This window comes from Phoca vitulina, unplaced genomic scaffold, assembly GCF_004348235.1.
Source record: "Phoca vitulina isolate PV1807 unplaced genomic scaffold, GSC_HSeal_1.0 scaffold23, whole genome shotgun sequence".
NCBI classification, from domain to species: domain Eukaryota; kingdom Metazoa; phylum Chordata; class Mammalia; order Carnivora; family Phocidae; genus Phoca; species Phoca vitulina.
In genome coordinates, this window is record NW_022589726.1 from 24,233,451 (window position 1) to 24,258,660 (window position 25,210).

Below are 25,210 nucleotides of genomic sequence, written 5' to 3' on the forward strand. Positions count from 1 at the left end.
TTTCTTTTGTGCCTTTTTTTCCCCCCAGTTGAGATGAAGCAGTTTGATTTGCTAGATTTACAACTATGGAAGTCTAAAACCCTGTTGAATTTAACAGATCAGATCAGTTTGGAAAAAGTGTTCGTATGTAAAAATTTGTAAAAATTATGTTCTTTCATGATACCTCCTACCTATCAGAGAAATGATAAATTATTTGTGCCAGCTGGAGAGTTGCTGTTGAGTAGTGACCCTCCCTTCCTTGGGACGAAGGTAGAATTATGAAACTCACTTCAATGGCTTTCAGTTGCTCATCTATCTAATCACTAATGAAATTCTTTTCACACTTGAGAAGTCTCCAAATGCTTTACAGTGAATAAAGTGTTAATTAGGTGACCATGTGGTAGCCATTAACCATGTTGCAAAATTCTCGACATTAACACCTGTGTTTTGGAAAGAGAGGAATTAAATAATGGACTTGGTTAGGCTTTCAGGGACTAGGGATTTGACTCTTTTTTTAAATACTAGAATATGTTAATTTTTACAAAAGGTAAGTTCAGAGTGTTAGAGAGCCACTGTTTTAATTGGCATCTTAGAAGAAAAAATGAGTTATATCCATGATAAACTTTCATTCCAGTAACAATTTTCAATAGATACCAAATAACTGGAAAGCTGTTCGGATAAGATGTTAATGGCTCTGATAGACGTATGCCTCAGTGAGACAGATTGACCCTTTTACTAGCTACACTAGAGAGCAGTACTCTGTAGGACTGCTTTTCTGAAGTAAAGATGATCTGGTTCTCAAGTTTATGTGCATAATACTTTCTTGGTGCTAGCTTTGATAAGGCAAATATTTTGAATTGTTGGCCCCAATAATGATTGTGCTAGTTCATAATCTTTATTAGATTATGAATGTAATCCCAAAAAGTGTTAGAAATATTTCCAAGCAGTTCTTGATCTTTATTCTGCATTTCTGGGCATTTGTAATATGGTATTCTACTGATTTATATATATATTTTTAATTAAAGTTTGTGTTTAGATACGAAGGGGAAAGAAGTTTGGAAGTATATTCTAATAAAATATTAAGACTTTTAAATATCAACACACACCTCATTTGTTTGTTTTGAACTCTAGAAACAATTGTGTGAACTTTCAAACTATTTTCAGTTAAAGCAGGTTCACACTTTGAAAATTTTGTAGCAAATTGCCTAAGATAATCACACAGGGCATACTTTTCCTGCATTTTCTTTTAGTGATGTTTGGGAGTAGGGTTACATTTTAAAATTTGCTTTTACCATTTAGCTTTGCAAACATGCTTAAAAGTTTTGAAGAAAAAACTAGGTGGAGGTCCAGAGTTAAAGTCTCACATCTTTGGTAGCAGTGCCATGAATTATTTCCACCTTTCTTGAAAATAACAAGTGTGTATTCCATATCTGCTTTGGGGTACTTGGTTAGACTGCATTTAAAATGCTAATGAAGAATGTTACTGGATTAGAATTCAGACTTTTAAAACTTAGAAATACTTAAGAATGTATTAGAAAGTGCATGCTTTATGTTCAAAAAACAATGCTTTAACATTCCCTATTCTTGCTTTTTTCAGAAATTTAATTTTGCATGTGCACAAAAACATCTTGTGGGGTTACAGATTTCTCATTATTTATTAAGATTCAGTATTAACTTGACCTTTGAATCCTTGGTCCCATTAACTTACTAGTCACACTGACCAATGTTTTAGGCTATAGTGCCTAGAAATTGAGACTAAAAGTAATTACTTATTACTTTAACATTCCAAAAGTTTTGTGATTTTTTTTTTTTTCTGGTAATTACCACATTTTCTCCATTATCTTCCTTTAAATGGCCACAGTGTGTACTGTTTGAATGTTCCATCCAAAAGATGTAGCTTCAGAAGCACAGTGGTTGCCCCATGGTCCACGAGACGTTGTTTGTAGTACGAGGATGGAGTGCTGTCTACTGAAACAATACTCTTAAACAGATATGTAGTATGTAATATTTTCTAATAAATTCTTTTGATAAACAAAGAAGTGTCTTTAACATTTTATTATTAAGATTCTTGGGAAATGGTGACTTTTTTAACCTCATTATAACTCTTTCCAAACCCATGTTGAAGTATTTCTTGGATTTGTACCAAAGTAACTAGCACCATAGTTACATTAATTCCAAGTTGTAAAGCAAGCTTAGAGTCAGCTATAAGCATTTTTTACTAATTACAAAATCATTGTAGGAAATTAGGAAAGCTTTATTTAAAAAAAATTTGTAGAAGAGGGAAGAAACTGAAAAACAAAAGGAGAAAAATCACCTGTAATCCTACCATTTAAAGGTAACAGTACTGCTCAGACTGCCCATAACTCTGTTGTAACTTATCCTTTTCACTTAATGATGTATTTAGAAGTTTTCATTTTAATAAAAATTCTACAGCATGATTTTTAATGGCTATATAGTATTCTGTTACATATTGTACCATTACTTAAACCAACCCTCTGCTGTTGGATATTAAGTTGTTTTTACTAATATAAATAAATTAGTAAAATAAAAATTGTACTAACATTCATAAGACTGATGTGAACATCTTTGTATATAAATTGATGTATCCCATTTCAAATTATTCTCTGGGGATTAATTCCTAGAAGTAGACGGTCTTGGCCGATCAGTTTTTATTTCCCCATAAAAGAATTTTTAATGTGATTATATATATATACACTCGATGTATAATTTTAAAAATACAATCATATTTAATGTAAAACTCCATTATTTTCCTAAGCTGATTTTTCTATCCAGAGAAAACTGTCAGAAAGTTCTGTGTATCTTTCCTAGATCTTCATGCATTTACAAAAATGCTTATTAAGTTTCCAGGAAAATAGGTTTCACAGATTGTTCCCCTAGCACATGAAGTATATTCTGTAAACTGTTCTGCATCTCTAGTCTCCTTAATAAATTGAAAATACATCTTAATGTCCATGTTCTGTTTTATAATGGCTGTATCACGTTCCCATGGTGATGGACCTTGAAGTTATGTTCAGGTTTTGGCTATTAGAAATAATGTTTTACTGAGCACCCTTTGTGACTTAGCTCTAGGAACCTCTATTTTGTGTATGTGCTTACACTGAATTTCAGATATGCACATTTTTAATTTGGATAGTGTTGCCAAATTGCTCTCAGAAAGGGGTATACTAATTTATAGTCCCACCACAGCGCTGAACTTAGAGTGTAGTTCCACCTTTGATATTGTGACTGAACATGTAAAATTAAGATTGCCTTTGGTCATAAGGTCTTAATGAACACCTATTTCATCAAACAGTGCACACCTACTATGTGTCAGGGATTCTTGGATTCTTCACATATTATCAGAATTAATTATACCACAATCTTTCAAAAGAACAGTATAGTAATAGCATATTTATTAAGCTTGTAATATGTTCCGGGTGCGCTATCAGACATTGTAAGTGTCACCTCTTTTGGTTTATAAAACCAATTCTAATAGTTATCTTTGTTCTGATGAGAAAATTGAGATACATAAAACATTGAGTTACCTAGTTACACAGTTACTTAGTGATAGAGGACTGAGATATGGGATTGATAGACACTGAAGTCAGTGCTTGACTTGGGGTGTGGGGTGTTACACTGAGCTCCCAGATGGAACGTTTATAACACATGGGAGTTACAGCTGAACTTAAAAAGTAAAGTATACTGGGAACACGGAAGACACAGCTGACTGGGGAAGAAGTGAGGCAGGGAAATTTATACTGTGTCTAACTACGTTGTTTCATTGCCTTTTTAACACTTCTGTATTTCCTGTCCTGGAGATACTAAGCTTTTAATATTGAAGCCATCTTTCATGCATTTTCCATTTTCATCCCATCTCCATTCTCTCAATTGCTATTTCCTCTATATCAAACTGGAATTCCTTTGCAGTAAAATCTAGCTCCCTTAGTTCCGAGCAGTGTTACCATCTGACCTCTTTTAATAGTCTAAACTATGATTTAGATTCTGTATGCATCAGTTCATCTTAGACACTAAAGACTAATCTTTCAATAGCACAGCTTTGGTCATATTCTACATTTCAACATACAGTGCCAGCCTCGTGTGTGTACACACTAGGGAAGAGTGAGCAAAACAATACTGTTTTCACTCTCGTAGAACTACATAATATTGTGGGAAAAGCAGCTATATATTTAATAACTGATTCAGGAATGACAGAGGACTCTGCATGATCCAAGAATCTGTGATAGGGTAATAGGACCTAATAGTGATTGGTGAGAGTCCCTGGAAGAAGTGGCACTCAGGAGCTAAAAGATGAATGGGTACTAGGCAAGGAGAAAAGACAAGCTGGCAGAGGAAATAGGTGCAAAAGTTCTGGAGCCCGAAAGCATGGCAACCCCAAGCCTAAATTGGCTGGAGTGAAGACTGGTGGAGAGTTCTTAAAGGCAATCAGTTTTGCAAAGAAAAGCTTTTGAAAGCTTTCAAGCAGGAGGTATTTGATATGAGCAGATTTGCATTTTGAAAGATTACTCTTGCTAATCTTTCAATGGCTTAAGAAAAGTGGTTAGTAAATATGAAAAGGTGTTCACAGTTAATGTTACACATTTTCTTTTATCAAACTGATCAATTTAATTCTGGCAAGAGTCCCATGAAGAACTAGTACTGGTGGCCATTTGCACAAGTTTTCTGAAACGCAACTGAAAATAAGTATAAAGAGCCTTAAAAGGGCCATATACTCTTTCCATAATAATAAAACATACTGGTTCACATAGTCCTCCTTTCTAGTATTTAACAGTGGAAAATTGGAGGGGATGGTTAAACTGTGGTTCATTCATGTGAAGGCATTTGGCAGCTGTTGTAACTGTTTTCAGGGATAAAAAAATGAAATGGAGGAAAACAGGACACAAACTATAGTTGGCCCTTGGACAACGAGGGGCTAGGGGCACCAAACCCCTGTACAGTCAGAAATCCCCATAGAATTTGTGACTTCCAAATACTTAACTAACTACTAATAGCCCTCTTTTGACTGGGAGTCTTAACTGACAACATAGTCAACATGTATTTTGTATGTTACATGTATTATCACACTGTATTCTTAATATAAGCTGGAGAAAAGAAAATGTTAAAATTCTAAGGAAAATACATTTATTAGTACTGTAGCATATTTATCAAAAAATCCATGTATAAGTGGACCCCTGCAGTCCAAACCTGTGTTACTTAAGGGGTAACTGTATATGTAATATTCCAACTTATTTTTTTTTAAGGCAAAAAAAATACAAATTCTTAATAGGGGCTATCTCTGGGTAGCAGAGGATCTTCTTTTAATGCTTTTCTTGAGCTTCCAACTTCACTACAGTGAGTAAGAGTTGTATGATCAGAAAAACTTTTTAAGAAAACTGCAGTCCTCATTGCTTGGGACGTGACAGTAGGGGGATGGGTAGGAGGCTTTGCTTTAGGCTGGGGCGTTACCAGCTTCCCACTCTAGAACTGGCCTAAGGTCTCAGCTTGAGCACCTGTGATAGGTGTCTCATAGATGGCTCTCCATACACAGCTCCCCAGGGAGGAGCACAGCGCCTCCTATGGTAGCTGATGGGTGCTGGTCTGTAAGTAGTCAATACCCACTGGCTTTCTGGGCTGAGACATCCCTTAGTCATAAGGAAGTAGACTTCCCAAACCATAACTAGTTTGGGCATATTTCCCCCAGTCCTGTGAGCACTAGAGAAGATAATCCATTTAAGGTAAGTAGGGGTCTTGGCTTTAAAGCTCACAAAAAACTGAGGCACACTTTGTGCCCCTGAGTATGTTACTTCTCTGAGCCAGAGTGGCCTATAAAAGGGACTGCTGCCTACCTACCTAGAGGATTAAGTGAGATAATAGACGTGAAAGTAATTTCCTGTATTTTTACTTGGAGAATCTGCCCTATAATCCAGACTGGTTTTCCCACCATGTTGATAATGATGGAAATACAACTCACTTGTCCAGTGGCTTGAAATCTAGCTGCATGTTTAGGGTCGCAGAGCTTTAAAACAAAAAACCAATATACAGAGACTTCCAGGAAGATTATAGGAGTAGGAAGATCCTAACATCCAGTGGATACAATGAGGTAACACCCACATCAGCGTAAATAACCCAGAAGATGATCTGAGGACTGGCAGAACACATTCTGCACAGCTAAATGCACAGAAGAGGCCACATCAAAGAGGGTAGGAAGGGCAGAGAAATAGTGCGGAGCTAAACTAAGGGCAGGTACCTTTGGGAGACTTTTTCCAAGAACAAAAGAGCTGGCTGGCGCCATTTCCCTCCCCCATACCCTGCCCCCACAGACACCTGTGGGAACCAATGCAGTAGCAACACTGTCTACCTAACTTGCTAACAGTGCACCTGCCCCTGCATTCTCCTGTGGACACATCCCATCCAGCCAGGCCTGTAGGTCTCCTCCCACAACAGACCTGTGCATACCTTACTGACACTGCATGGCCCACCCCCAGCTCTTCTATGGATCCACCCACCCCATCCAACACCACCAGCCCTGGTCCCTGGCAGCTCCAGGTCTTTCCTGCAGCAGACCTGCCGGACCTTGCTACCACCACGTGTCCCACCCCTGTGTTGTGTGGACCTAACCCTTCCAATATGCCCTTGGCCAGAGCCCCTCCAAAGTGGTGCCACGAGCCTGGCAGTGTGCAAGCAGCCCCCACAGGGCCCAGCATCACTCCAAAGTGACTCCTCTGGGGGACGAGGAAGATAACCATACACACCAGTTCAACAGTGGCCCCAATAGTGGGCTGGGGGCAAAGCTTCTCAGTGGACAACACAGAAAGCATCCTGCAGTTTGGTGCTACTGCATCTGGCAAACACCTGGTCTGACTCACTCAAGCCCAAGGCGGCCCCAGACTGGCTTACTAACAACATGGGGACCAAACCCTGCACACAACAGGCAAAGAGAGACATTGCCGATGGACTGGAGGGAAAAGTGGCTCAGCCACAACAGTAGGGAGCATGCAATACACGTAAGAGACACCCCTGAAGTGCCAGGTTCTGGGGAACAGAGGGCATTATACTGCAGGGCACTATAGGACCTCTTCTTCATAGGCCCACTACTTTCAAGAGCAGGAGACGTAGCTGTTTCCTAACAGAGAGATAGACAAAATGGGGAGACAGAGGACTATGTCCCAATTGAAAGAATAGGACAAAATTACAGCAACAGAGCTAAATGAGATAAATAATAGGTCTGTGAATTTAATGGTCATAAAGAGACTCACTGGGCTTCAGAAAAGAGTGGAGGATCTCAGTGAGACCCTTAATAAAGAGATGGAAAACAAAAAAAGAACCAATCAGAGAGAACTCAAAAAAAATTAAAACTACACTAGTGGGAATAAATAGTAGACTAGAGGAAGCAGCAGAATGGATCAGTGACCTGAAGGACAGAGTAATGGAAAGCAATCAAGCCAAACAGGAGAGAGAAAAAATAATAAAAAACAAAAATAGACAGGGAACTCAGCAACTCATCATGTATAATAACATTCCCATTATAGGGATCCCAGAGGGAGGAGAGAGAGAAAGGGGGCAGAAAAGGTAGTTCAAGAAATACTTGAAAGTTTCCCCTAAGCTGGGGAAAGAAACAGAAATCCAGATCCAGGAGGCACAGAGATCCTCCAACAAAATCAACCCAAGGAGGTCCCCGCCAAGACACATAGTAATTAAAATGGCAAAAAGTAGTGATAGAGAATTTTAAAAGCAGTGAGAGAAGAAAAACAGTTACATAAGAGGCAAATCCCATAAGGCTATCAGCTGATTTTTTAACAGAAACTTTGCAGGCCAGGAGAGAGTGACATGATATATTCAAAGTGCTGAAAGGAAAAAAACCTATAACCAAGAATACTCTACCCAGCAAGGCTATCACCCAGAATAGAAGGAGAGAGAGAGTTTCCTAGACAAACAAAAGTTAAAGGAACTTATCACCACTAAACTAGCCCTACAAGAAATATTAAAGGGGACTTTTTGAGTAGAAAGGAAAGACCATAAGTAGGAGTAAGAAAAGTAGGAAGCACAACAGCAGTAAAATGAAGCATATCTATAAAAATCAGTCAAGGGATTCACAAAATAAAAGGATATAAAGTATGACACCATATACCTCAAACATGGCAGGGCAGGGGGAGGAGTAAAGAATAGGTTCAGACTTAAGCCACCACTGATTTAATATAAATTGCTATATGCATAAGATGTAATGGGGATTAAAAGTTAACTAATACTAATGAGCACTGAGTAATGTACAGAATTGTTGAATCACTGTATTGTACACCTGAAATGAGTATAACACTGTATGGTAACTATACTGGAATTAATTAGTTTAAAAGGCAATACATAGGGTCACCCCAGACCAATTTAATCAGTCTCTGGGTTTGGGATAGTTTAAATCTCCCAGGTGGAGGCTAATGTGTAGCCAAGAAGCAAACCACTATGTAGCTTTTTTAGATCCCCTGTAGATCACAGCTGTTCTGTTAGAACAACATAATTAGATCACAGCTTGTCTTTAAAACCATTTAGATTCTATCCTCCCTCTCAAAGGCAGCAAGGGCACCTGACAGTTTATTCTCTTTTTTAAACCTTGTTTTCAAATACCAGTTTATCTGGGGTTTAGATCCCACTAAGCAGAGAGATAAGATCTTGAACATTTCCTGGGTGCTCACAGTTCCAGGGTGGAATAAGATTCTTGTAGGAATTCTTGTAGGAATCCAGCTGTTGCTAAGGTCAGCCTGTGTATGCTCAATTCAACAGGCTTTTATTTACACACTTGCCTAAAGGAATTCTAGACATTTCTAAAATTAGCGCTGTAACATGGCTTTTTCTAAATCATTTCTGGAAGTCTTTCTTTTACACTTTAATAGCTGATAGCATGTCCTCCTTAGCTCTAGCAAGTGCAATTATGATTACCAATCACAGCAGCAGGGACTAACACCAAGTGCTTCTTACTGTCTCTTCATAACAACCTTTAAAGTAGATCCTATTATTAACCTCATTTGTCAAATGAGGATGAGGTTCAGTTACTTAGCCAGGATCACTCAGACCTCACAGAGGTGGCTGAGTCCAAAGTCTATGCCCGTAACTATGTCCCAATGCTGCCTCTTGGCTCATCACAAGATCTACCCAACCATATGTGCTCCACACTTACTCCTACTCACTCAACATACCCAGTCTGGGCACCAAAAATGGCTTGTTCATACTCACTACTTCTATTGTCCCTCTCCAGGGTACATGAAGTTCTTATAATCACTCACCTACTCAACTGTCTAACCAGCTGGTCCCTCTATCTAGTTAGTCTCCTCTTCCAGTTCATCCTTCAGACTTCTTTTAACCATTTAATTCCATTAATATTAAATACTTGGTCTGAGCAGTGTAATTCCCATATGCTGTATTGCCAACAAACTTTTTACAGAACACCTTCTAAACAAAATCTTGAACCATTATGAATGGGTCTGCCCAGGTTCAGGTGAAGGCAGCAAATCTGCTAAGCCACCTCTTGCCCATCCCCCAACCCAACTGACTTTGTGGCATCTTTGGATAGTTCCAGGATCTCTTACCACTCAACACGGACTATATCCATGATTTGCTAACTCTTGTAGGCTGCTCTGTGGTAGTATCTTAATAGATAATTAGATACAATTCCACAGCTAGGAAAATGGTCAACAGAAATGCATTCCCAAGTGCACCAAGAGACAAGGATAAGGATGCTCATAGTATCGTTTGTAATAGCCCCAAGGTGGAAACAACTCAAATGCCATCAATGTTGGAATACTATTCAGCAATGAAATAAAGGAACTGTTGTTACTTGCAACCATACAGATGAATCTTACAGCCAAGTTGAGTGAAAGATGATGGAAACAAAAGAATACAATTCCATACTGCATTTCTATATTAAGTTCAAAAATAGACAACTATATTATAGCATTTACAGATCTATACTTAGGTGATTAAAAAAAAAACTTTAAAGGAAGTGATTGTCCTTAAAATCAGGAGAGTGGTCACTGGTGTGGGGGAGGGAGGGATGGTGACTGGAACAAAAGCCCTCTGGGGAGGAGGGGAACTGCCAAGGTCTACTGCTTGGTCTGGGCAGTGGTTACAGAGCGATTTGCTTTACAGTAAAAAAAGCTCTACTTGTTATTTTATGCACTTTGTTATATGCGTTTGAGGTGGGGATTTCACAATAAAACTTTGTGTTAAGAAAAAAAAAGGTCAACAATTAGCTCAGAGCCCTTGTTTAGATTTGTGGTATTCAATCTACCATTCTTTATCTTTTCCTTTCTTTCAAGCCAGTCCCAATGGGGAAAGAAAATCATATGGGGGGAAAATTGCCACTGAAATAATTCTGCATCACATAAAGTATCCTTCTGTTTGGAACCAGAAAAATAGAGCAACAAATGTGCCAGAGCCTACTCCGTGCAAGAGTGAAGTCATTGTGTGTATACACTTAAAATTGTGCTTTCTGTATTAGATTGTGGCAGCTTTTGTTCTTTTCTTTCAGTTATTATTTTAACAAACTCTGTCAATTTTCAAAGGTTGCACAACTCAGAAAGTTGCCTGTTCCCAGTCCAACAAGAGTGAATTTGTTTAAAGGGTCAACCCCAAAATTAGTCATTATCTTTCACACAGTTTAGCTGTAAACAGGGCCTATCCCATCATTAAAATCAGTAAATCCTCCCTAAAGCCAAGGCTAAACATTTCCCCATCAGTTTAGGGAAACCATAGAGTACAGTCCAGAGATTCTGGAAACCCTCCCCCACCCCCCACCCCCCACCGAATGTGTTTCAACCTATTTGTTATGATTGATTTCCAGACTACACTTCATGAAGCCCTTTAGGTTCTCTGCTTGGTGGCCAAAGCATTTCTCTGCTTTAGCAACATCTAACACTGCCCCATTTAATCTATAACCTCTCTTCTTGAACAAGACCCCTCCAAACTCAAACACTCGCTCATCACTGTTAGGTCTGTCAAATTTCTATCAGACCTGAAAGTCTCCAAAAGACATTTTTCTTTCTCCACAAAGCCCATCCCACTTTGCCTTCCCCACTCATCAATTAAATGAAGTCTACCGCATGACTGAACTCATGAAACACTTTATAATTCTCATAACAGCCTGTGTTTTACCTTTGTTACTGGGCAGCCTTGGGAAGCTTGTCTCAGCTTCAGAGCAGGACTGTCTCCTTCATCTTCCGAACGAACAGCAGAGGTACTCCATCAATGCTTAAGCTGAATGAGATGTAAGGGAAGTATAAACAGAGGAAAAAATCCTATTAACATCCTAAAAAAGTTTAGAATAACTTTATCCAGAAGAATGAGCTAACAGTTGTTCAAATTATACACCAGAGTGGATAGTTGTTGGTTGGAAACTGTGGTTTCAGCTTACTATAAACCGTTGTCTTAGTAATGTTCCTTTGTTAAGGGAATTCCCCGAAAGTTTTTCTGGCTCTAAGAAGTTAAGTGATGCCAAATTAATAAATGGAATACTTGGGGAAAAAATCTGAGGAATTATAGAAAATCTTAAACAGTCAACATACTGCATAGGAAGAAAATATTTAATAGAAACAATGCAGCAAATAAAAAGATTTGTACCAAAAACAAGTGTCTCATGTCTGACTCCTCCTGGAAAGAATTCTAATTACTCTATAATTAGCTTCATGTGTGCTCATTAAATAGCTCCACTTACTTGCCATTTGACTTTGGTCAAGGTAGTCAGTCATCCCAACCCTCTCTACCCACCTTGTAACATTAGCTAACATTGGGTTTTTATAAAGACTGAGACAATACATGTAAAATGCTTAGTGTAGTGAATGACAGGAATTGTGTTAAGCAAATGTTAATGACCAGCATAATTAAAGTTTGGAAACAATTTAAATATCTGTCAATAAGGGGTCCAAATAATAAATCATGGTGTACCCATACAAAGGAGTACCATACAGCTGTAAAAAAGGACATGAGCGATCTTTATATACCAATATGGAAAGGTCTTAAGATACTAAACATTTTTTAAGTGCAGCAGTGTTTGTGGTATAAAATATTTTGCATAAAAATTACACACTCATATTTGCTCTTTTGTAAAATCAATACCAGAGGTGTACTTAAGAAACATGACCAGCGGTTATCTGGAAGTGGGGGTGGGAGCCAGGAGATGGGAAAGATGTGGGAGACTTTTCAGTGAATATCTTTTAACAACTGTTTGATTCTTGAATTGTACGGTAGAATTACCTATTCACAAAAGTTACTTTTTAAAAGCAGTTGATCTTTTGAATACATGTATCCAGTGAATTGTGTCTCAGACTGAAATCCACAAGAACCAGGACTTGACTTACCATGATAGCTTTTTCTCTTAATACTCAAGTGTACTCAGTATCAGAAGAAATGGGTCTGCTTACCTAGGAATATGACAATGTGCCTTAGCCTTTCTTAACTTGCACACAATGCAGTCCTGGACTAATTGTTACCAAGAAGCATCTGTTCCTTTCCTTCATGAAAGGAGAATCTAGGAATCCGAGTAAAGAGTCACAAATACCAAGGGAATGGAGAAAGTGAACATTGGTTGTAATGTAACTAGAAAGTAACACTGTCTTCGTTTTGCTGCCTCAGAAAAGGTAGTGAAAATTTTGAGTATTTCAGTGACTAAGTACTCTGAAGACAGTTAAAGTAAGATGAGCATGGCAAGCTCAAATTTCCCTAGGATAGACACTGGATTTTTTTCTCTTTCACCTTATTACTGTTTGGCCAAGATGATCCAACAGTCAAGTGTCAGGTGCCCCATGTGGTGAACCCGGTGACCATGCTCCTGCTTCTTTTCAGCTTCTGTTTCAGAGATGAAGAACGTCGTGTTTTTTGTTGGGTGTTTGATATTTGAATCACTGTGATTAAGATCGGGACAGAACACTTACCCAAAACATTCTCATTTTAAAAATCATTTTTATTGTCATTTTCTGGTTAAAAAAAAACATACATGGTATGACTATAAAGTAATGAGACGAGTTTTCATGTGTGGCTTATACTGCGGAGTCTCATTAGTATATAGTCACATCCTGTCTAGAGCTTGGAAGAAAAATATGCCTTGGCTATATGATTATCGATTTTGTTACTTAAAATTTATTGAGTGCCAACAGAGCACTAGGCACATATATAACACAGAATTGTACAGTCTCTATGTTGTAGACTATATTATTTACATAGATTTCTCAAAGATAACATTAAAGCATGTATTTACAGAACTTTAGACAAAATAACAATACTGGAAATCAGCAAGTTTCTGTCTAGCGAGGAGCACCTTTTCATGAATGAGAGGGTTATGCAGAACTTACTGTGCAAGAGCACTTTGATTCCATTACCCAGAAAGTCCATGTTATTTCATTATATAATAGTTCTATAAAGCTATATGAGAAAAACTTAAGTGGGAAGCCATAATTGGTTTCATTAGGTCAAATACATTTAGAAAATTCTCTGCTGAGACCAATGCTCAAAGGGACTACAGACATATTTACATATCATAGCACAGAAGCTAGAACTACGGCATGCAATTCCAATGAGGTGGATGAATGGTGAGTGTGAAAACCATTTTTCTGAGCCCGGAGTTTCTTCTCTTTTCTAATTACCGTGCAGTTTCTTATTTTGCAAAGAAACATGTACCTTTAAAACATACATTGATGTTACACAAAATTATTTTAGAAAAATTTGAGATTTTTTAGAGAAGTACAATGAATACTCTCCAACTGGTATCAACAACTGGGAGCCTTTTAAGTTTGGGGGAGTTGAGGACCATTTTAGTGTTATCCACATGATCTCTGTGGCATCTACTGGGTAGCCCCAATCTTGGGAGGTGGGCCAAGAATAAACCCCACAACCCTTGGAAATGATGGTGGCTGAAGTTGGCTGACAAAGTCTCTTTAGCGTTCATTACTACTCGGCAGAGTGTAGCTCCAGGGATCCCCCTGCAGGGAGAAATTAGATTTTCTTTCACTACCAGTTGAATCAAACTATTAAAAAAATTTTTTTATATCCAAACTGAGATCATCCTTTTACTCTAAGAATCTGCCCCTAAATTCAAGTAGAAGATTTGGTTGCGTTGTGGTTCTGAATGAACAATCAAAGAAACACAGTATCAAACAATAACCTGGCTCTGCTTTACATCATAACAAATGGAAAATACTCTCCATCTCCTGCTATCTCATGCAAATCTGTCATGTAAAGGACCTCTTTTATCTGTTCTCTATTTAACGTATCATAAATGGACATATAATTAAATAGGTGACTGCACCTTGTCTTCAGCTAAATTTGGGATTCTCTCTATATTTTTAAAGAATGTCTTCAGCATACTCAGAAATGAAGGACTCAAGAAAATGTTCAGTCTTTTATTTAAAAACTATAAACAGTCACCAAAGTAAATAAAGCCATTCTATAACATAAACTGTTAGGTCTATATTTTTTACTGCACATCCTAAGGACACAGCAGAAATGGTGGTTGGGAGGCCTTCCACATTTTTGGATGCTAATAGAACAGGCAATAGGCAGTTATAAATGGATACATTTCACGCTGGGGGGGGGGAGAGAAGACAATTTAAGGAAGTGAGCAGTTTCTGAGCAGGAATGTGGTACAGTATTAAGAATGGAAGAATAATACGATAAAATTCCACACTATATTAAGATAGAAAAAGTAGTGAAGAAAATATCATACCTGCACATAATGCATATATAACACAGGAGAAAACCTGTATAAAATTCCATGTATTTAAACCAATTTACAAATACAAAAAATTCTGTCCAAGCTCTGAGCTTGCACATGACAAACGTTTACAGTGGATACATGTTAGGGAAAACCAAAAAATACCTTCAAATAGTTTTTCTTCTACAAAAATGACATGAGATATATTATTCCATACTCTTTCAGCCAGCAAAATGAGTTCTACAAGGTGTATAATACAAAACAAAACAAAACAAAAGAAAAAAAAGGAAAAAAAAAAAGAAAAAAAATCACAGTTCCACAAAACTGTTTTGACTTTACAGCATCAGTACCTTTGCAGAAGTATTTACACAAATTTAAAGAACATTCATCCACTGCGTAGAATATATCACAATTACTTACAATTGACAGGAAAGTCTAGAAAACTTTAGAACCTACCAATAATGCTTCTAGGACACCACAGAATGTACTTCCAGTGGCTGCAGTGGCATGAAAGGTGTTCGTTCTATTCACAAATATTTACAGGATCTATTCAGACTGGTAAATTTTTATGATAATAAATAAGTGAAAATATATTGGCTCAAGTAAGAAAACCAAGCTACTGATTTCTAAACAAAACACACAATCCATAGTTAGATATTGGTGGCCCCCTCTGAGATCAGGGGGTATAGGGTGTGCTGAAATTTTTTTTTTTTTTAATTATTCAAACCAGCTTAAACGGTTTTGTAAATATAAAAATGTGCTCCTTTTTGGATATAGATAAAAATATTTAATGCTTCTATTTCATCTGCTCATGTAGGTTTTACAATATTCCATGTATATTCCAATGTGGATGGTACTGAATTCTGATCATACCAGTCTCCATCAGGATTTATCAGATCTGAGAGACATCCTGCAGATAAGCTGGTTGACAATCCCACAGCAGTTTTTTTTTTTTCTTTTTCTTTTTAGATTTTTTTAAACAGAGAACAAAGGGATTCGCTCAGAGATCAGAATACGAAGCTTCCTCTCAGCATCATGGGAGGAGATAAAATAATTCATTCTATGGTCTCTGTTCCATTAAGACTTGGTGCTTTCTTCAGTAACAGTATGTGAAATGTATGTGACTTTGAGTCCCCACTACAGAAGTGGAATTATTTTTCACTGCAGCATTTCTGAGTCTTTTTCTTGTTCTTTACTCTGAACTGTAAAATTAAGTTCATAAAGGCATTTGGCAAGGGTGGAGGAAGCTTCCATGTTACTAATGGCTAGCACTGATAAGTTGTTTTCATGTCTCTTTAACAATCTGGAAAAAAAAAAAAAAAACAGAGAGAGGTTCCAAGGTCAGTGATGATTCTTATGGACTTTGCACATTTAAAAACTAACATTTTTTATTTCATTGAGATATTTATTTCATGTGTTCAGCACACTTTGGTGAATGGAATACACTATAAACTTACTTGGATAAAAGATGTTTCCAAGCGTGACAGAATTTCCTTGTATCCATGTAGCGATTTTTCAGTGAACAAATGTTTTTACCACATACCACATACTGCTGCTGTTAATACACTCGGAGAAGTCGCATGTATAAAAGATGGTTCAAAGAATGCTAGTAGCAATGTGGTCAGTTTTCAGACCAAAATGGAATTAAACCAGGAATTAATAATAGAAAGTTGACTGGAAAATCCCCAAGTCCATGACGTAAACAACACATGGGCAACACAAAGTTATACATGGGTCAAGAAGAAATCTCAAAAGAACTTTAAAAATATTTTGGATTAAATAAAATAAAAATACAACTTATTAAAATCTGTGGAATTCCGTGAAAGCAGTGCTTTGAGGGAAATCTATAGCATTAATTGGATGCATATTATCAGAAAAGAAGATCTAAAATCAATAATCAAAATTTCCACCTTAGGAAACTAGTAACAGAAGAGCAAATTAAATCCAAAGTAAGTAGAAGAAATAATTCAAGCCAAAATCAATGAAACTGAAACGAGGAAATCAATGAAACCAAAAGTTGATTCTTTGAAAACATCAATAAAATCAAGAAGTCTTTAAGACATGCTATCTAAGGAAAAAGAGTGTGTATATAAATTACTAATACTGGAAATGAAAGAGGGAAAGGTACCAAAGATCCCTACAGATCCCATGGGCATTAAAGGCAATAAAGAATTAGTATGAATAACACTATGCCCACAAATTTGAAACTCCAGATGAAACATACCACTTCCTTGAAAGAAACAGGCTTCCAAAAGTTACACAAAGTGAAACAGACTATCTGAAAAGGCCTATATCTATTAAAGAAATTGATCAAAAAATAATAACCTCCCAAAACAGAAAGCACCAGGTTCAGGGGTTCTCTGGTAAATTCTGTCAAATATTTAAGGTTCCTCAAAAATTAAAAACAAAACAAAACAAAACACCATATGATCCAGTAATCCCACTACTGACTATTTACCCAAAAGAAATAAAAAAGCTAATTTGAAAAAGATATGTGCACTTCTATGTCTACCGAAACATTATTTACAATAGCCAAGGTATGGGAGCAACCCAAGTGTCCAACCACAGATCAACAGGTAAAGATGTGGCATATAAACAAACAGAGTATCACTCAACCATGAAACAAAAGAATGAGATCTTGCCATCTGCAACAACATGGATGGACCTAGAGGGTATTATGCTAACTGCAAAGTGTCAAAGAGAAAAAGACAAATACATGATTTCACTAATATATGGAATCTAAAAAACTGAGAAAACAAAACTCTATATAAAGTTTTTAAAAAAACAATACATACTTCCGCACCCAGTAATGCAGGAAGAGGAGGAATCTGGGAAATGACTAATTTAACCTATTCAATTTACAGATGAGGAATTTGAGGCTATCTTGAGGCACACCAAACTGAAATGACTTTCTAGCTCAACAGTAGTAGCAGAATTAGGGAAGATCATCTATTTGACTTTTCTCCGTGGTACATTTCTAAATATGGGAAGACTGCCAGGCATAATTCTGTAACAAGCTTCATGCATGCTTCCAGAAAATTCAGATCATGTTTCTACAGAAGTCAAATTCATAGAATCAAAGAGTGAAATGGTGTTTACCAGGGGCTGGGGGAGAAAGAAATGAGGATCAATGGTCATAAAGTTTCAGTTCAGCAAGATGAATAAGCTTGAGAGATGTACAGATGCACTGTACCTACACTCCACCATAACATATTATACACTTAACAATTTAAGAGGGTAGATCTCATGTTAAGTGTCCTTGCCACAATAAGGCAAAATTAAATAAAAATTCAAATCATGTTAGAAAACAGCTGGAGAGAAATAAGATGGTTGCTTTTTTTAAATTTATTTTAGAGAGAGAGAGAGAAACGGTGAGCACGTGTGTGTGTGGGGAGGGCCAGAGAGAGGGAATCTTCAAGCAGACCCCCTGCTGAGCATGGAGCCCGATGCAGGGCCCAATCCCACAACCCATGAGATCATGACCTGAGCTGAAACCAAGAGTCAGATGCTTAATCAACTGAGCCGCCCAGGTGCCCCTAAGACGGCTGCTTTTATATGAAAATAAAAATTATATTCTAGAGATGATTCAAGTTTCTTTCCCTTCATTAAGTGAAGCTTATCACCTGAATAAGACATTACTCATAAAAGCAGCTATTTCTTTTTAATTTGTAAACTTAAAAAAGAAATTTTCTACCCCTAAAATTACAATACTGATGTGGCTATGTATATAAAGAAGAGAAATTATAAAAGTGAGAACTGTCCAGCAAAAAACCAGAGTGATGCTGAAGGGTGGAGGAGAAAAGGTAAAAATAAGCCCAAAATGGAAAGATGAAATACTTATAAGAAAAGTATAGTAAAATGTCAATAAAAAAAGCTAGGTGATTGGTATATATAAGTGTTCACTGCAGAATTATGTCAAGTTTACCTTATGCGTGAAAACTTTTACGTTAAATGTCAGAAAAATGTCAGGAAAAAAAAAAATCAACCAGCATGAGATTATCTAAGAACTGCAGTGCCTTCATTAAAATAACCCTGGGTAAAAGAAACTGAAGAAGAGGGAGGAGCTTGACTTCTACATTTTGAACAAACATTGTAGGGAAACAATTTACGGGAAAAGACACAGAAATTCAAAGCCAAAATGAACGCATGGGGATTGTACCATTTTTGCCATTCGAAAGCAAAGGAAGAAGTAAAACACCTGTAAAAAAAAAAAAAAAAAAAAAAGGAAATTGGGGCCCTTGGGTGGCGTAGTTGACTAAGCATCCAACTCTTGGTTTCAGCTTGGGTCATGATCTCAGGGTCATAAGATCGAGCCCTGCGTCTGGCCCCCCACTCAGTGTGAAGTCTCCTTCAGAGGCTCTCTCCCCTTCCCTTTGCCCCTCCTGCTCATGCTCTCTCTTTCTCTCAAATAATAAATCAATCTTTTAAAAAAAAAAGGAGATTAAACACAAAGGAGTTGAGCATCTTTCATGTTTTTTGGTTATTTTGATATTTGCTTTTATGTAGTTTCCATACTGTAGATACCCCCCCCAATGGCTAAAACTAAAAATTAAAATTATACCAAATGTTGGCAAGTATGTGGAGCAACTGTGACTCTCATACATCGCTGGAGGGATTATAAATTGATAAAATCTCTTTGGAATTGTTTGGCATTATGTACTCAAGTTATAATATCCTATGAATCACCAATCCTTCTTAAAAGTCAACAGAAATATATATATATATGACCAAAAACATGTATAGAATGTTCATAGAACCACTATTTTTAATAGCTCCAAACTGAAAACCACCAATATGCCTACCAAAAGTAGAATGGAAAAAACAAAATTGAGTATATTCTTAGAACAGAATTCTATACTGCAATAAAGGAACAACATACTGCTACATGTAACATGAATGAATCTCACAAATAATGCTGAATAAAAAAGCTAGTACAAAAGAATGTACACCATATGATTCTACTTATATAGAGTTCAAAATCAGGCAAAATTCTATGGTGTATCATCAGGATCGTGGTCCCATTGAGGAAAATGGGATAAAGACAGGTGGAGAATCAAAGGGGTTCTGTGGTATTGGTGTTCCTCTATTTCTGAACTTGGATGGTTGGTTATGTGGGTGGTTCACTCTGTGATAATTCATTGAGCTTTATACTTCTGTTTTTTAATACTTTAGGTATGATCTACTTCAAAAATTTGTTAAACAAATTTTTAAATGAACTATGAAATTTCTACAATTTTTTCTGGAAAAGAAAAAATAGTCCTATAAAACTTGATTTAAAAATAACTTACATAATTTGAAAGATACATGCACCCCTATGTTTGTTGCAGCTTTATTTCCAATAGCCAAGACATAGAAGCAACTCAACTGCCTATCCACAGATGAATGGAATACAAAGATGTAATGTGAGTGCATGAGTGCGCGCGCACACACACACACATATACACACTGGAATATTAGCCATCAAAATGAATGAAATCTTGCCATCTTCAAGAATATGGGTAGACCCAGAGGATATAATGCTAAGTAAAATAAGTCAGAGACAAATACTGTATGATTTCACTCATGTAGAATTTAAGAAACAAAACAAATGAACAAACAAAGAAAAAAAGAGACAAACAAAAAACCAGACTCTTAAAAACAGAGAACAAACTGGTGGTTGCCAGTAGGGAGGTGGGTGAGGAAATGCGTAAAATAGTTAAAGGGATTAAAAGTACACTTATATTAACGAGCACTGAGTAATGTATAAAATTGTTCAATCATTATATTGTACACCTGAAACCAACACTGTATGTGAACTAACGTCAATAATAAAAACAATCACAAAGTGGGATCAAATTATTTTCCCTCTATAATTAATGAACATTTTGAAAAAGAAAAATCTTTCAATATGAAAAATTTCAAAAATTACAATAATTTTTCCACATGTTAAAAAGTATTCTTTTGGGCACGTGGGTGGCTCAGATGGTTAAGTTTCTGCCTTCGGCTCAGGTCATGATCCCAGGGTCCTGGGATTGAGTCCCACATCGAGTTCCCTGCTTAGCAGGGAGCCTGCTTCTTCCTCTGCCTCTCTCTCTCTCTCTTATGAATAAATAAATAAAATCTTAAAAAAAAAAAGTATTCTTTTATTTTTATGTCACATGGATAAAACTAGAAGACTAAATTTAAATCACCAGGATGATTTTAAAGTAACAATTTCTTTTTCTTTCTTTAAAAAAAAAAAAAAAAGATTTTACTTTTTCTTTAGTAATCTCTACGCCCAACATGGGGCTCGAACCCACAACCCTGAGATCAAGAGTTGCATGTTCCACCAACTGGGCCATCCAGGCACCCCATAACAATTCCATTTTTGATATAAATTAATATCTTCTACTTTTGGGGGTTTTAAAAAATAAGCACTCACTAGATAAAATATGCCTCTTTTGTTGTATAAAATGGTATTCTTTCAATTTCAAATTTCAAGGTTTTTTTGATATGTTTAATAAAGGATAAACATTGTGTCACTTTAATACACTTAATAGATAATGAAAAATAATTTGTAAGCATTAGTGAAAACAATTTAAGACACAAATTAGCAGTCTGAATGCAGGTTTTTCTCCTTTCCCTCCCAAAATAGTATCAAAATGAGTTAAAGAAAATTTTCTGAAGAAACTAAACCAGAAAGGCAAGGTGTAGGACATACAGTGAAGGTTGGGGGTGAGGGATCAATCAGACAAAAAACAGGATTGGGTGAAAGTAACATACTTAACATGGTAAGGTCCTCTTGGTCCCCTCTCCCATTCTGTTTCCATAACAGGATTTTACACTGACCCTCCTCCAAACTGCCTACGTCCAAAGGCAAGAAAATCAGAGATTTTTCTCTGGAGAAACAATCTCTCTCTAGAGACTGACATTTGAAGGACTTCTAATAAACAAATTGGTTCATTAGGGGTCACCCAAAATGGCAATCACCAGTGACAAGTGGAGATCATGCACTCAAAGCTTCTAATTGGCTTGCTGATATTTTATTCTTAATATAGAAAATGAAGCCCAACTGCTCATTTGAGGAATTTAGAGGAAACAGCAACTATACTTAAAGGGAGCAGAAGAGCAGGGTGTAATAAAATAGCAACAACTGGCACTCAGAAAGATCTCTGAGAAATGAAAGTAGGATAGCCTAAGTAAAAATTCAATAGATTTGAAGATAAAGTCAAGGAAGTTTCCAGGAAATATATTAAACAGACAAAAATGAAAACTAAGAGAGAAAGGAAAATTAGAGGATCAATCTAGGAGGGTCTAGCATCCAAACAACAGAAATTCAAGAAATGGGGAATAGAGACCATGATTGGCAGAGAATTATAAAAAGAAAAACATTCAAGAAAAATTCCCATTATGGAAGGACTTGAATCTCCTGATTGAAAGAATCCACTGAAATGAAATGCCCACTTGAGCGATCACAACAAAACACCTACACCAAGACACATCATCATAAAACGTCAGGATATCAGAAAGTAAGGTTAAAAAAAAAAAAAAAAGATCCTAAATGTTTCTAGGGGAGAAAATAGATCACAAACACAGGAAAGGGAACCAGGATGTTATAGACTTCTTAAGAGCAAAGCTGCATGCTGGAACACATTAAGAGCAATGCCCTCACAGACTTAAAACAACAACAACAACAACAACTTTTCAGTCTAGAATTCTATATCTAGCCAAACTATCATGAGTAAAAATAAAAACATTTTCAGATATGTGGGGTTTTAAAATTATTGGAGGATATGCTTTAGTATGATGAGGGAATAAATCAAGTAAAGGAAATAGTTCAGATTTAAGAAAAAGGGATTCAATATTGAAGGAATTCCCAAGATTGATATACTGTAAATGGAATTATTCTCTTTATCTCTTTATGTTCGTTATCAGTGTATAGAAAAGTACCATTTGATTTTAAATAAGATCCATGTATTATTTTGATAAAAGGTATATAAATCAAAAGGAGGAGAAATATATTGCAATTCTCCAGAGCTCAAACTTAATCAGAATGGAGATAAACTGGATTTAAACATTTTACATTATTCATACAATCAGATTCTGAATTCCAAATTTTAAATATGCTCACATTTCATATTGTTCAGTATACTATACTACAAGAATGAAGGTAAATTTCCATATATCTTCCTATCATCATGTAATTTTCTTATTGCTAACAGAGCTGGCTTTAGTCTTAAAAAAAAACAACATACCCTGTTACTTATTCCATTCTCATCTCTGTTGAGAAAGAAATCTCAATGGGGAATTATCTTTTGCAGCTATGTGATTTCCTACACTCTCTTCTTCACACATATGTTTTGCCAGATTCTGTCAGTATTCTTGCTAAGCAAAACTCCACATCACTGGAGATGTCTGAATGAAGTTCTACAGTTCAGCCTTCACTGGGAGGATGAATGGTAAGAATTTAATGGATTGTTTTCATTCTTTTGATTCTGCTATTCTAAGATCATAGTAACTAAAGATACCAGAAGACATCTGGAAGGTTTAGAGTTAAATATAAAATAACAAAATCAACAACAAAACAAAAACAGTAAAATGAAAACTTCTGGCTCAATAATTACATCTAGACAAAGTGGCTCTGCTATAAGCCTAAGAATGTGCAATTTGAATGTGAGGAAAAAGTGCTAAGAAAAAGTTATAAAATTACTTTTAGAATTCCAATTATCTATACAAATTCCAGATCAGAACTCTAGAAAAGAGTGAATTTGTGAGGCTTCTTTCCTTCCATCTATCAATAAAATACTTACTGAATTGCTAGTACATTTCAAACAAAATGCCAGGCACTGAGGACACAAAAATGAAAATCAATATTCAATCCCTGCTTTCAACTATCTCACCATCTAGGGTGGTAATATGGAATATGTGAGGTGGTAGGGAGTACCTATGGCACCCTAGGTCATAGGCAGGCTAGTGAGGAAGATGTCAGGAAAGGAAGAGGTAACCCCTGAGTTGAATCTTAAGGATGAATAGAAAGTAGAGATTATCTACTACATATTAAGTGCTGTGCTAGGTGTTCAGGCTACAAAGATTACTCAGACAAAGTCTACACATAGGTCAGCAGGAGAAAACAGCCATATATAAACTATTTTAAAGATTATTTATTTATTTGAGAGAGAGAGAGAGCAAGCAAGCAAGCCTGTGCATAGGTGGGAGGAGGGGCAGATGGAGAGAATCCCAAGCAGACTCACCACTGAGTGCAGAGCCTGACATGGGGCTTGATCCCACAACCCATGAGATCATGACCTGAGCCAAAACCAAGAGTTGGACACCTAACTGACTGAGCCACCCAGGCACCCCTAAAAACTATTTACAAAACGGTAAGATTAATGTTATATCTCTTCAACAAATGGTGTTGGGAAAACTGGACAGCCACATGCAGAAGAATGAAACTGGACCACTTTCTTACACCATATACAAAAATAAATCCCAAGTGGGTGAAAGACCTAAATATAAGACAGGAAACCATCAAAATCCTAGGGGAGAAAACAGGCAGCAAACCCTTTGACCTTGGCTGCAGCAAATTCTTACTAGACACGTCTCTGGAGGCAAGGGAAACAAAAGCAAAAATGAAATATTGGTGGGACCTTATCAAGATAAAAAGCTTCTGCACAGTGAAGGAAGGAAACAAAACTAAAAGACAACCAACAGAATGGAGGAAGGTAGTTGCAAATGACATACTGGATAAAGGGCTAGTATCCAGAATCTATAAGGAACTCATCAAAATCAACACCCCAAAAATAAATAATCCAGTTAAGAAATGGGCAGAGGACATGAACAGACACTTCTCCAACGAAGACATAAACATGGCTAACAGATACATGAAAAAATGCTCAACATCACTCAGCATCAGAGAAATACAAATCAAAACCACAATGAGACACTATCTCACACCTGTCCGAATGGCTAAAATTAGTAACTCAGAAAACAACAGATGTTGGTGAGGACGTGGAGAAAGGAGAACACTTTTGCACTTTTGGTGGGAATGCAAACTGGTGCAGCCACTTTGGAAAACAGTGTGGAGGTTCCTCAAAAAGTTAAAAATAGAGCTACCCTATGACCCAGCAATTGCACTATTACGTATTTATCCAAAGGATACAAAATGCTGATTCGAAGGGGCACCTGCACCCCAATGTTTATAGCAGCACTATCAACAACAGCCAAATTATGGAAAGAGCCCAAATGTCCATCGACAGATGAATGGATAAAGAAGATGTGGTACATATATACTATGGAATACTACTCAGCCATCAAAAGAATGAAATCTTGCCATTTGCAATGACGTGGATAGTACTAGACTGTACCACGCTAAGCAAAGTAAGTTAGAGAAAGACAAATACCACACGATTTCACTCATATGTGGAATTCAAGAAACAAAACAGATGAACATAGGGGAAGGGAAGGAAAAAATAAGATAAAAACAAAGACGGAGGCAAGCCATAAAAGACTCCTAACTGTAGAGAACAAACTGAGGGTTGCTGGAAGGGAGGTGGGGGATGGGCTAAATGGGTGATGGGTCTTAAGGAG

General features: G+C 36.8%; 1 protein-coding gene across 2 annotated transcripts in view; it reads right to left on the bottom strand.

Moving 5' to 3' along the window:
• Nucleotides 1-12,506: 12,506 nt before the first annotated feature.
• Nucleotides 12,507-25,210, bottom strand: part of ARID2 (AT-rich interaction domain 2) — a 162,003-nt gene continuing 149,299 nt past the window's right edge. For both annotated transcript variants that reach the window (XM_032420868.1, XM_032420869.1), the window contains one exon: nt 12,507-15,968. In XM_032420868.1, the coding sequence (XP_032276759.1) occupies nt 15,824-15,968 (145 nt within the window). In that variant the 3' untranslated portion in view covers nt 12,507-15,823. The remainder of the gene's footprint in view (nt 15,969-25,210) is intronic.